Source organism: Sus scrofa, chromosome 8 (assembly GCF_000003025.6).
Source record: "Sus scrofa isolate TJ Tabasco breed Duroc chromosome 8, Sscrofa11.1, whole genome shotgun sequence".
Taxonomy (NCBI): domain Eukaryota; kingdom Metazoa; phylum Chordata; class Mammalia; order Artiodactyla; family Suidae; genus Sus; species Sus scrofa.
In genome coordinates, this window is record NC_010450.4 from 55,817,292 (window position 1) to 55,830,845 (window position 13,554).

Genomic DNA, 13,554 nt, shown 5'->3' on the forward strand with positions numbered 1-13,554 from the left:
TTTGATTTATTTTTAAAGTATTTTACTTCAACCATCTACATTAACAAATAAAACCTTCTCAAATGTTAAATAATTATTTTATTTTATTTTTTAAATAATTATTTAAAAATCTAATTCAGTAAACTTAGAAATACAGTGAACCTGAATTTTTTTTTTTTTACCATTGTAAGAATTGATGTTGACTCAGGTTCTTGGATTTTTTAATCACTAGAAATTGATAGGAGGCCAGGTGAGGAATTCAGACCAGGCTGTACTGGGCTGGGGCTGCAGCAGGGGCAGGTGAGGGGGACAGGACGCAGGTGCCCCTGCTTGCTCCTTGCTCCCCCAGGGGAGGCAAGCTTGTTCCTTACCTGGGTGAGGGTCGGGGCAGATCAGTGGGTCAGGCTGGAGGGGTGGCTTAGGTGGTCTGCCCTCCCCTGCCACCTCCACCCCGCCCTGCCCCCTTGGTGTCTTGTGCAGGGACCATATGCAGTCCCCTCTCTGCCTCTGCTCAGCAGGTGGTTTTTTGTATCTTATTGTTCACACTTTGCCCCAACTTTGCATATGCATGTAGTTATTTTTAATTCACTATTGTCCTTCTGTTGCTCAGGAGACATTTGTCCAGGTGCTGGCATGCCAGTAAATGGTCCCAGGACCCAGCCTATCTCAGAATGACGTAAACTTAAGATTTCAACTTAATTTCAAAATTCTAAGTCAAATAGACATTTCAGTTTGCAGTTGTAAGTATTTACAGGCCAAATTCTCTTAAAACATGTACCTGCTTTTTATTTTTTATTTATTTGTTTTTTTATTTCAATGGTAATTTCAAATTTACTGAAAATCTGCAAAAATCAACATTTCGGTCTGTTGGCATTGTCAGTTTCGCTCCTTTGTGGAGGGGGTGTGTGTGTATGTATTTTCCCCTGAATCATTTATGGGACGTTTCCTGTTGGGGCTGTTTGGAATAAGGTGGCTGTGCGTGTTCACATACAAATATTTTTGTGGACCTGTGTTTGCATCTCTCTCAAGTAAACTCCTATAGGAGGGATGTCTGGGTCATAGGTAGCCGTATATTTAGGTTTATGAGAAACTGCTCGGGTATTTTCCAACAAAGTGTACCGTGTTGAATCTCGCTGGCAATGCATAAGTGATCCTGATGCTAGGCAGACTTTCCTATACTGGTTTTGTCCGTGTTTAAATTGTGTTTAAATGTTTAGCCATTTTAGGGAATGAATAGTGGTATCTGGTGGCGGCTTCAATGCACATTCCTGGGTGACTATCAGTGCTGAGCACTGGTCATTTGCTTGTGGGCATTTGTGTACCTTCCGGCATTTAGCGGGTTTTTTTACATTCTTTAGGATTTTCTGCAGACAAAATCATGTGTATTAATGAAATGGTTTTCTGACTTATCAAGCTTTTACCTATTTAAGAAATTAGATTGGGGAGTTCCCCGTCATGGCTCAGTGGTTAATGAACCTGACTAGTATCCATGAGGATGTGGGTTTGATCCCTGGCCTTGCTCAGTGGGTTAAGAATCTGGTGTTGCCGGGAGCTGTGGTGTAGGTCACAGACACAGCTCAGGTCTGGTGTTGCTGTGGCTGTGGTGTAGGCCGGCAGCTATAGCTCCCATTCAACTCCTAGCCTGGGAACCTCCATATGCCATGGGTGTGGCCCTAAAACCACAAAAGACAAAAAATTGAAAATTAAAAAGTTAAAATAAAATAAAAAATTGGGTTGGACGTTCCTGTTGTGCTTAGTGGATTAAGGACCCAGCATTGTCTCTGTGAGGATGTAGGTTTGATCCCTGGCCTGACTCAGAGGGTTAAGGATCCAGTGATCCTGTGAGCTGCAGCATAGGTTGCAGATGCGGCTCAGATCCAGTGTTGCTGTGGCTGTGGTGTAGGCCAGCAGCTGCAGCTCTGATTCAACCCCTGGCCCGGGAACTTACATATGCTGCGGGTACAGCCCCAAATATCAAAAAAAAAAAAAAAAAAGAAAGAAAAGAAAAAAGAACTGCTTTTGCAGCATCCCATAGATTTTGTATGGTTGTGTTTTCACTGTCATTTGTCTCAAGGTATTTTTTAATTTCCTTTTTGATTTCCTCATGACTCATTAGTTTTTTAGTAGCATGTTCTTTAGTCTCCAAGTAGTCAGTTTTTTCTCTTTTCTTTTCCTGTGGTTGATTTCTAGTTTCATGCCATTGGGGTCACAGAAGATGCTTGAGATAATTTCTATACTCTTAAATTGGTTAAGGTTCTGTGCCCCAGTATGTGGTCAGTCTTTGAGAATGTTTCTTGTGCACTTGAAAAGAATGTATATTCTGGGTTTTGGGGATGTAATGTCCTGAAAATATCAGTTAAGTCTAACTGTTCTACTGTATCCTTTAGGACCTCTGTTGCCTTGTTGCTTTTCTGGCTAGGGATCTGTCCATTGTTGTAAGTGGGGTGTTCATGTCTCCTTCTGTTGTATTCCCATCAGTTTCTCCTTTTATGTCTTGGTTCCTCATAGTTTCTCGTTCCTTTTAAAAGATTACTGTTGATACCATTCTTAATTCCTGAGTATTTTCATCACCTCCTCATGAACTTGGTTTCTATTAGACTCCAGAGGTCTGCCTCATTGTTTGCTCCTTCGGGGGAATTCTCCTCTTCTTTTAACTGGGAAGGTTCCTGTGCTTCTTCATTTTGCTTATATTTTTCTTACTCAGTGAGATTAGGGAAAACAATTATTTGCTGTATTCTTGGAAGGCTGTTTATATGGGGGAGAGCCCCTGGGTGCCTGCATGGGTTTACAATTTTTTATTTTTTATTTTTATTTTTATTTGGCATGAGGGCTGCTTTTGGTTTGGATACTTGCTGTGCTTTCCTTCTTGTGTGCAGACTATTATCCCTTACAGTGGGTGTGCAGGTGCACAACCTGTGTCTGCTTCCAGGGTGGGGGCAATGGGCAACGCCTGTAGGCGGCACCTGGTTGCCAGGCCTTTGACAGTGGTGGGGACCCATGCGGAGGTGGGGGCAGTGCAGTGCCCAGAGTCCTTGGCAGTGACAGTGGCAGGGTGCGTGTTGTGGGAGGGGTGGGGGTGGAGGGAAGCGTACCGCTCTCAGTTGCAAGGCCCTCCAAAGTGGAGACCCCTGAGGTGACTGGTGGCCGCAGTGCCTGGTCATAGGTTCTTAGTGTGGGAGGCTGTGGGCACCTCTGGAGTTGAGATGCTGAAGCGATCTTGCCCCTGTCCTCCTAGCTCGTGCACAAGGCTCCCTGCTACTTGAGAGCCCAGGTAAGCCCAGAGAAAGAGGTTCCTATGGAACCCAATAGGAACCTCTCTATGGCAGTTCCACTCTCCTCCCTCACCCTCCCCAGCAGTGGTGCCTTGCTTCCTGAGTGGGCTCAGGCCCCCTTCCAGGCTCCCTTGGCCATGGAGCACTGCTCACTAGCCCCACACAGCCAACCCCATCCTCTTCCAGAGCTGACCTCGGTTTCCAAGGTCTCAGCACCCAGCCCCCACCTGAGTTTCCAGGCTGTGCTGTCTGAGGCCGTGGTGCCCATGGTCTGTGCAGCTCTCTCTCTGCTTTGGCCTCCTCAGTCCAGCTGCAGCATTTTTTCTCCAGGTCTTGCGGTCCCTCCGTCATCTGGGCTGGTCTCCCCATCAGTGAAGGGGCCTGAGGGCGAGGTTCCTTTCCTCTCTCACAGCTCCCTCTCTGGAGTGCTGCTCCCTCCTGATTCCTTTTTACCTCTTCTCCTTCCTTTTTCCTTTTTGTTCTCCCAAGTTGTGTGATGGGTTTCTTGCCCCTTGGAAATCTGAGGTCTTCTGCTGGTGTCCACTGCATGTTCTTTGTGAATCGTTCTCCATACACTGGGGTTGGTATGTGCAGGAGAAGCTGAGATCCACTCCCAGCTGCTCTGCCATCTGGGTCTCCCCTCCTTTCTTTATTTCTTCATCAGCCCTGTTTGGGATTAGCAAATTAACTTTATTAATCTTCCCAAAGAGTCAACCTTTGTCATTCCAACTTCACATTTAGTGAGATCACCTTGGTAGTTTATTTATTTATTTATTTTTGTCTTTTTGCCTTTTCTTGAGCCGCTCCCGAGGCATATGGAGGTTCCTAGGCTAGGGGTCGAATGGGAGCTGCAGCCGCTGGCCTACATCAGGGCCACAGCAACGTGTGATCCGAGCCGCATCTGCAACCTACACCACAGCTCATGGCAATGCCGGATCCTTAACCCACTGAGCAAGGCCAGGGACTGAACCCACAACCTCATGGTTCCTAGTTGGATTCATTAACCACTGTGTCACGACAGGCACTCCTCACCTTGGTAGTTTAAAACTGACCGTGGTGGGAATTTTTATACTATAGAAATTGGCAGCATTACAGAGTAGTCTTTTTCTCTGAGGAGCTAACTGTTGAACATTTATGTGCAAACTACCAGTCCTCTCTATTTTCCTGTAGTATTTTTGTGATTTCTTTTTATTTTTAAAATAGCTCATTCCTCAGTCTATTTGAAGTTCATTTTGTATAAAATATAGGGTAAGAATCTGCCCTTGCCCCAGCCCTTATTTATTCACTGTTGCAGTTATCATATACACAAGGTTATTTATTCTAGGGCAATGGTTTTTTAAAATGTGGCCTAGGTATGCATCAAGGTTCCCCAGAAGCTTTTAAGTAATCTGCACGCCAGAATCATACTCGAGTAAAAGGTCCCTTCAATGTGCAGGTGGACCAGTGGTGGTAACGTGATGGAGTGTGAAAAGCTCCTCGACAGTTACAGGACATTGCAGCTAGTATTTTCTAAGAATCCACACTTAGTTAAGTTTTATTTTAGTACCCAAGAATATCCCCAGTTATCTGAAAAGACTCTTAAAATATGCTCTTTTCCAACTATTGTGTGAGACTGGATTTTCTTCATAGACTTCAACTAAGCACGTGTCCTCTTAAGCTGGGTATTAAAGAGATTTGCAAAAATGTAAACATACCAATCTTCTCACATTTTTTGTTTTGGAAGATATAGTTTGTTGTCATAAAGATACTTGTATTACTGTGTAATGGTTTTTTTAGATGAAATTATAGATTATCTTAAATGTCTCTGGGAGCTCTCAGTCACTTTTTAAGAGAATAAAAAATGTTCCATATCAAATTTATTCAATTAAAAAATTGAAAAGGGGCTCTAGATCAAAGAAAATTGAGAACCACTGTGCTAGATTATATTTCTGAATTCTCTGTTTGGTTACATTGATCTATTCTTATTCAGGTATGCTTTTGCTTAAATTGTTGTCACTTTAAAAGTATTTTAGAAGAAGGCAGATGAGATATGGCCTTGTTTTTCTTCTCTTGGCCATAACTTCCTGTCTTTCCCACTTCCCACGTCCCTGCTCAGTCCTTCTCCCCTGTTCCAGTTCTTGGCTGGCTGTGCACAGCACCCTCCACGCTGACCTAATCGCAGAGGTGTTTGTCAGACAAGGTTGGCTTCCTTGCTACTGTCTAGACTTTCCTTCCATCTCCCTCCCTCCACTTTTCTCCTCCCTCCGCTTTTCTCCTCCCTCCGCTTGTCAGAATCGATCCTTCCTTTGGGGCCCCATCTAATGCTTCTTTATTCATGAAAAGAGAAACCTTCTTGGATCCTCCCATCCTTCCTTTGTAATTCCTCAAAACTTTACCTGTTCTCTTTTGTGGATATCAAGTGATCAATGATTTGCTTATAGGCTTATGGTTTGTTTGAAGGAAGACTTCTTTAAGGAAAGGTACCAGTTTATTATTCTTTGTTGTATCTTACATAATATAATTGATTAAGAAATATTTGTAGTTCCCTGGTGGTCTAGTGGTTAAGGATCCAGCATTGTCACTGCACTGGCTCGGGTTTGATCCATGACCTGGTAACTTCTGCATGTCATGTGTGCAGCCAAAAAAATTTTTTTAAAAAAACTTGTTTAAAGGAGTTGCCATCATGGTTCAGTGGTTAACGAATCTGACTAGGAACCATGAGGTTGCAGGTTCAATCCTTGGCTTTGCTCAGTGGGGATCTGGCATTGCCGTGAGCTGTAGTGTAGGTTGCAGATGCGGCTTGGATCCCAACGTTGCTGTGGCTCTGGCGTAGGCCGGTGGCTACAGTTCCGATTCGACCCCTAGCCTGGGAACCTCCATATGCCACAGGAGCGGCCCAAGAAAAGGCAAAAATACAAAAACAAACAAACAAAAAAAACCCTCCAAAAACCAAAAACCAAACAAACAAACAAAAAACTTGTTTAAGGAAGTGAATTAATGAATGATTGTTTTATTTCTTTTGTGATGGTAAGCCTTAATTGAAAGCAGTGGTTGTCATGTATTTCTTTGGTTTCCCAGACCCTGACGGGAGACAACGCTTTGCTCTTTGGAACTGCTTGATTAGCACTTCTTAGTTTTATGCAGATACATAGGACCTTTGTTTGAATAAACTTGAATAGATTGCTGAACATCACCATTTCTTGGTTTCTCCGTTAGTGAAGTAGAAATGTAAATGATAGCCCAGTTGAGGAATGAATGAATGAATAAGTGTAACTCATGGTCAGTGCTACTATCGTTATCATCCTTGTTTTAAACAAGAAGAGGTTTGGAGCACACCTGGTGTGTGACTTTTCCACCCACGGTTCAAACCCTGTTTTATTTCCAGTTATTGATTCGATTCCCCCTCCACGTCATGTGGTAGGTTTTGAGTTTGGATATAAGTAGTTTCAGTAGGAAACCATGTCATTGGAACCCGTTTCCACAGTTGAGGGGTTAGGAGTATGTTGGGGGCTAGTTCACCACTGGCCATGGGTATGCACTGTTGTCTCCCTCTCGGCCTCTGGTACGTGGTCTTACCTGTTCCAGTTAGAAGAGAGCCACTTCAGTTCATCTGAAGCCTGGGGATTGTGATCATGTGAACCTTGGTTTCCAGAGGGCAGCAGAATTATGAATGAAGAAGATCTCTCCCGATAGTGTTCTCATGTGCTCAGGCCAAGCCCTCCTGTGGCTGAGTTTATCATTGTACTGATTAGCATGGCCATTTATCTGTTAGTCATTGTGTGTACCTGTCACTCCCCACCCCCCCTGTCTTTAGTTTAACGGTAAGTTCCAGAAAAAGCTAGATTGGAATCTAGACAGCCTACTTTGAGAAGGCAGGAAGCTGATCCTTTCAGCTCTGAGCACAGGTACCTGCAAGATCTTAATAATTTCTGCTGGCCTTAATGAGAAGCCTGGTCCCCACAGCTTTGTCATTTTCATCCAGATAGTGTTTATTGTTGGATGCTGGTAGGGACTGTTTTCTTGTTCTCCCCTAGATTGAAACCAAGATTTCGACATCTGCCCTGAATGCTGTTGCAACTCCAAGAATTGTAGACCTTGCCCAACCCAGGATTAAGATCGAGGGTCTGTGCTTTGAAAGAGAAAGTAATGAAATGCCCATCCGTCCGGTAAGCCATCACTGCCCTGGCCTCCCCAACCCTGACCCTTCCTGCCCTGGCCTCTCCTGCCCTGGCACCATCACTGCGCTGGGTCCTTTCCCACCATCCCCCTTCCCGCCCTGTCCCCTTCCTGCCCTTGGCCCCTTCCTGCCCTGACCCCTCCCACCCCCACCCCCTCCCGCCCTGGCCCCTTCCCCCCCCCCCCGCCACCCCCTCCCGCCCCTGCCGGCACACTCCCGCCGTGGCCCTGGCCCCCTCCTGCTGACCTTCTTCTTGTTCTGAGGGTGGGGCTTTACCTCCACAGCATAGACCAAAGTCACTGGAAAAGAGAGCCTGGAAAGCATGGTGTGTGGCAGGAAGGAAGACCTGGCACCCATGTGCAGAGGGCTGGGGTGGGGGGATGAAGAACATGGACTCTGTGTGTGCCAGGTACTGTGTCCAGGACACAAAATAAACAAGTAAGCAGATGAGGTAATGCCAGGGAGTGATGAGTGCCATAAAGAAAATAAAATAGGAAAAAGGGGCACCTGTGGCCGGGCGGGGGAGTAAGCCGCTTTGCGTGTGGCGGTCAGTGAACACCTGTCCGAGGAGGGCATTTGAGCCAGACCTGAGCACTGAGAAGGAGGCATCTGAGTGAGAACGTTCTGGTGAAAGGAAGAGCACACGCCACACACACCACCGCCCTCCAGTTGGGGCGGCCCTGGATCGAGCCAAGCGAGCCGGGCTGTAAAGATGGCAGCTCTGGTTCCAGGCTGGAGGACCTGTGATCGCAGGTAAGGCAGGTGCTGAGTGGGGACCGGACACACACGGGGCCTGCTGTCCGCCCTGCTCCCTGACACTCGCCCCCACCCATGGCTGTGACTACCTGGCCCATTCCCAATGGGGTTTCTAATAAATACCTAAGGATTGTGTTGCTAAAGGAGGTCAGACCAGTTTCACATTCTTTTTGTCTTTTTAGGGCCACAGCCATGGTATATGGAAGTTCCCCGGCTGGGGGCTGAATCGGAGCCACAGCTGAGGCCTATGGGCAGCTTGTGGTAATGCTGGATCTTTAGCCCACTGAATGGGTTTGAACTCAGAGACCATGTTGGGTCCTTAGGTTGCTGAGCCACAACAGGAACTCCAGAAGTCAGACCAACTTCACCCTCATTACAGGAACCCGGGGATTTGATATGGAATGCTGTTAGGAAATTCCCTAGGAAATCAAAAACCCTTGGGAGTTTGCCAAAGGGACTTACCTGGTGACCTGTGGCAAGTCACTTGGTTCTTAGTTTCCTTCATGTGTAAGATGCGAATTAGAGGCAGCCTTTTTATTTGCTAGGATTGTTTAGAAGTTTAAAAAGTTTTTTTTTTTTTTAAGTGATACTACTGCAGGTAATCATACTCTTAGAACCCAAACTCATCTGTATCAGATGATATGGATTAGGGTCAGTGTTCAGTATAGAACATTTTCAAGGCTGCTGAGTGGTATTTGCTGTCGTCCTAATTCTTTTAATGAGCACGTTAAGAGAGAGGATAGTAGCTCTATGCCATGGTTCCTGTTTTACCAATAAAGCAACGAGATAGGATAGCCTCCTGGCAGAGGTGGTTTCCAAAGTAAAAGCAAAAGGAGTCAGTTAGTCAGTCGGTCAGTCAGTTGGTCAGTCAGTCCGTCATTTAGTCAGTTGATCAGTTAGTCACTCAGTCATTCAGTCAGTCAATCAGTCGGTCAACTGAATGTAGGTATTTATTCAGCACCAGTCACGCACCAGCACCAGCCCAGCTTCTGGCAATCCAGGCCTTCTCTCAGACAGCTGCATCCTAATGAGGAGAAGCAGATAAGACATGAACTAGCTGGGCTCAGTGAGGTGTAGGTAGGGCCATGAAGAAGATGAAGTAGGTTCGGAGGAGGAGGGTGCTCAGAAAGGGAGCTTGATCTTGGCCAGTCAGGGAGGAGCTCCTTGAGGACGTGATGTTTGAATCTCAAGACCTGAGTTCCTCAGCCGTGGCGAGACAAGGAGAGAGCGCTTCACACAGAACCAGCCGGTGCACAGGGCCTGGGTGGGAGGGACTGGGCCAGGGGCTGACAGTGGCCAGGATCACACCACCAGGGTGGGACAGAGGAAGAGGAGGTGCGTTCTGAGGCCTGCAGCAGATCCTGAGGCCTTCCAGCCCCGCGAGGAGCCGGTGGAGAGCCACTGCAAGGTGTCAGAGCCAGGAGTGACAGGGCTGGCTCGGGCCTCAGAACGCACCTCCCCTAGAGTTGTCGGTGACGGGTGTCACAGATACAAGGCACTTACAGCCCTGGCTCGTGGCGCGCACTCACTGAAATGCCCCTTCCTCCCTCAGCAGCACAGAGACCACTTAGGAGGGTCTGGAGTGGAATCCGGAGCGGGGCGACAGTGACTCTGTTAGGGCTGTCGCTGTGAAGGGGAGACGCGGTGAAATTAGGGGCACACTCTGTGTCTTTCCCCTCTAGGTATCCCGTGCTGCCCTGCTAGCCAGCGCGAGCCCTCGGACGCTGGCTCTAGCGAGGGCCAGGCCCCCACATCGGGATTACCTACTTCCCCGTGATGTCCATTGGCCTGTGTCTCGGGCTGCTCTCCATTCCAAAATATCTCCCAGAATTCAAGAACTAGCGAATCCCAATACAAGGTATGTCAATTTAAGGCTGAGGTGGACAGGAAAGCCTAGGGTTGCCAGGGAGAGGGAAAAGTTGACCTAATAATTTCAGCGAAAAAAAAACTGTAGAAGTGGAAGAAATTTTAAAACTCATCTCCCTTGTTCCATTTATTGGGCTTCTTACCTTAAATATAAGGCTATAGTTAGAAGTGTTAGTGGACTAGTATTGGGCTTGAGACCTAGGTGTCAACTCCGTAACTATGGGTGTGGGATTATTTATCTAACATATATTGTTAAGGGAAACAGGGTACAGGACAGAAACATAGCATGTTGCAATTCGTGTAAGAAAGAAATATATACATGCCCTGTATTTGCTTCCATCTTGGAGGAGCAGACAAGAAGCTAGTAACATGGTTCTTTGGGGGCCTAGAGAGCTGGAATGGGAGGGAGGCTTATTTTCACTAAATAGGCTTTTGTGTTTTTCAGTGTTCTGGTGTCATACACATGTATGACCTATTTCAAATAAATCAGAACATATTCCACAAAGAAGAAATTGCCTCTAACTCCTGTTCATTTTTTAGAAGACCCCATAACTTCCTTGGACCTCAATTCATGTTGTTACCTTTGAGGATTCATGCCTGATCCTCTTTTTATTTTATTTTTATTTTGTGGCCATCCCATGGCATATGGAGTTCCTAGGCCAGGGATCAGATGCGGTCCACAACGCTGGGTCCTTTCACCCACAGTGCCAGGTATTGAACTCCCATCCTAGGGCTGTAGAGATGCCACTGATCCCATTGCACCACAGTGAGAACTCCCTGATCCCTCCTTTTTTTTATTTAATTTTTAAAAGATTTTTATTTTTTCTATTGTAGATGATTTTCTTTTGTTTTCTTTTTTCTTTTTGTAATTCTTAATTTTTTTTTTTTTTTTTTTTTTTTGCTTTTTAGGGCCCCAACCTGTGACATATGGAGGTTCCCAGGCTAGGGGTCAAATCAGAGCTATAGCTGCCAGCCTATGCCACAGCGACAGCAATGCGGGATCTGAGCCGTGTCTGTGACCTACACCACAGCTCATGGCAACGCTGGATCCTTAAGCCACTAAGCAAGGCCAGGGATAGAACCCGCAACCTCATGGTTCCTAGTCGGATTTGTTTCTGCTGCACCATGACAGAAACTCCTATAGTTAATTTTCAATGTTCTGTCAATTTCTGCTGTACAGCGAAGTGACCCAGTCATACACACGTTGTATACATTCTTTGTCTCACATTATCCTCCATCATAAGTGACTAGATATAGTTCCCTGTGCTATACAGCAGGATCTCATTGCTTATCCACTCCAAATGCAGTAGTTTGCATCTACTAATCCCAGACTCCCAGTCCATCCTATTCCCTCTCCTTCCCCCTCCCCACTGGCAACCACACCTGATCCCCTTTTTAAAGCACCATCAGCAAAACCTAACTGAAGAAGCTTCAGTAGTCTCGAGCTCAAGGAATAGGAAATATGTTTGGTTTTATTAATGAAATATTTGAATATTTTTATAATGCATTTTTCCTTGAAGAAAATGTTCAAAATCAAATGAAATGACAGTCACTCTCTGTACATTGACAAAAGAAAAGAGTAAGATCAAGTTCTAAGATTCTACTCAGGGAGTTCCCGTCGTGGCGCAGTGGTTAACAAATCCGACTAGGAACCATGAGGTTGCGGGTTTGGTCCCTGCCCTCGCTCAGTGGGTTAATGATCCGGAGTTGCCGTGAGCTGTGGTGTAGGTTGCAGACGCGGCTCGGATCCTGCGTTGCTGTGGCTCTGGTGTAGGCTGGTGGCTGCAGCTCCAATTCGACCCCTAGCCTGGGAACCTCCATATGCCGCGGGAGCGGCCCAAGAAATAGCAAAAAGACAAGAAAAAATAAATAAATAAGATTCTACTCAGGTAGCAAAATTATTATTTGGTGGTCAAGGTTAAGAATGGAAACTTCAAAACATTGATTTCTTTAAGTTCCCCGAGGACTGACTTTCCGGCTTGCTTTAGCATTGCTAAATTATTAACAAATTTCCAGAATTTACTTTCTGTGCAAAGAGGAAAGACTTTGGAATCTGACACATATCCAATCTAGATTTGGCCATAGGTCATTCTTACCACTTTCCTGAGCCTTCATTTCTTTATCACCAGGAGGTGATGACACCTATTTTATGAAAATCCAAATGGGACAGTGCCATGATGCCTAACGCATAGCAGGTGCCTGAGGAGTGTTTGTTCCTCTTTCTTATTTCAGGTTGAATTTTTTTTTCTCCATTTCAGGAGTCCTATGCACATTATATACTACGATCCAGAAGTCTTTAAGGTCAAGCCAGCTGCCTTGAAAACACGGTGTTCTCCAAGGATCCAAGAATTGGCAGAACCTCTCAGGCGTTAAATACACAAGCCACGTCAGTCCACCAGCAGTTATGTTTCTAGAAGACATAACAGATACCTTAGTTCCCTAGTCTGGTTCTGTCCAGCAGTATCCACCCCCGACCCCCACCTCCAACACACAGACCAGGAACACCACTCTGACCTGGAATAGCAATTGCTCCTGTCACCTGTAATCACATCAGGTCTGGGGCCTCCGACATGTAATAAAACAGAAAACGGCAGCCTGCCTTCTGGTCCTCACGGTCCGCTCACATGCCCCTGGGCTGTTTCACTGCTCAGACGTGAAGAAACACTTTCTTACATTTGCCAGTTTTGCTTTTCCCTGCAAGATCCGAGTTTTCCAGTAGGTGATTTGGCCTTGGCACCCTGAGAACTGAAATCACGATCTGTGTCACTTTTCCCGTGTCCCCTAATTACCGAAAAATAACCTAGAAACAGAAAAGCTTTTGTGGGTGAGTTAAAATGGTTTTTATAATCTGTAGATGAAATCTAGGGAGCTGACTGCCGTGACTTAGTGGGTCTCCTCCACTGATCACTGTTCCCGCCCACGTGCTCAGTGTCATTTATCAATGTCAGAAAAAGCAAGATATTTGGTAAGTGGTCTGAGGCTTTGTCCAGATGCATCTGCCCATAGTTTTTTAATTTATTTTATTCTCTCCATGGATTAGTATTATGCAAATTAAACTCTTATGGCTTATATAGACTTACAGGAAAATGAACTTATTTGAAAACCACTTTTACAGATGAATGAGTTCTCTCTGAGGCCTTTGTGTTAAGGAGATAACTAGTGCCATGAGGAGGCAAGACCGTACAGTAGTGCATTTTTTTTTTTTTTTTTTTTTTGGTCCTGGTTTTGGTTTTGGGTTTCTTTTTTGTGGGGGGGGGTGGTTAGGTAGGAAAAAAGTTGGGTTTATTGATTAAAATGAAATATGGGGATGCAGTTCTTTTCCTAGCTCTGATTAAAATAGGCCAAGAGCTATAGGCTTTTTATTTGTATTTATTTATTTTTGCTTTTTAGGGCCACACCCATGGCATATGGAGATTCCCAGGCTAGGGGTCTAATCAGAGCTGTAGCCACAGGCCTACACCACAGCCATAGCAATGCAGGATCCCAGCCACGTCTGCGACCTCCATCACAGCTCATGACAACACC

At 45.6% G+C, this 13,554-nt stretch overlaps 1 protein-coding gene across 1 annotated transcript in view; it reads left to right on the forward strand.

The window, feature by feature from the left end:
- THEGL (theg spermatid protein like) overlaps window positions 1–13,089 on the forward strand; it is a 43,166-nt gene extending 30,077 nt beyond the window's left edge. The window contains exons 9-11 of the mRNA XM_021100537.1: window positions 7,265–7,396; window positions 9,846–10,021; window positions 12,288–13,089. Coding sequence (XP_020956196.1) covers window positions 7,265–7,396; window positions 9,846–10,021; window positions 12,288–12,402 — 423 coding nt within the window. The 3' untranslated portion in view covers window positions 12,403–13,089. The remainder of the gene's footprint in view (window positions 1–7,264; window positions 7,397–9,845; window positions 10,022–12,287) is intronic.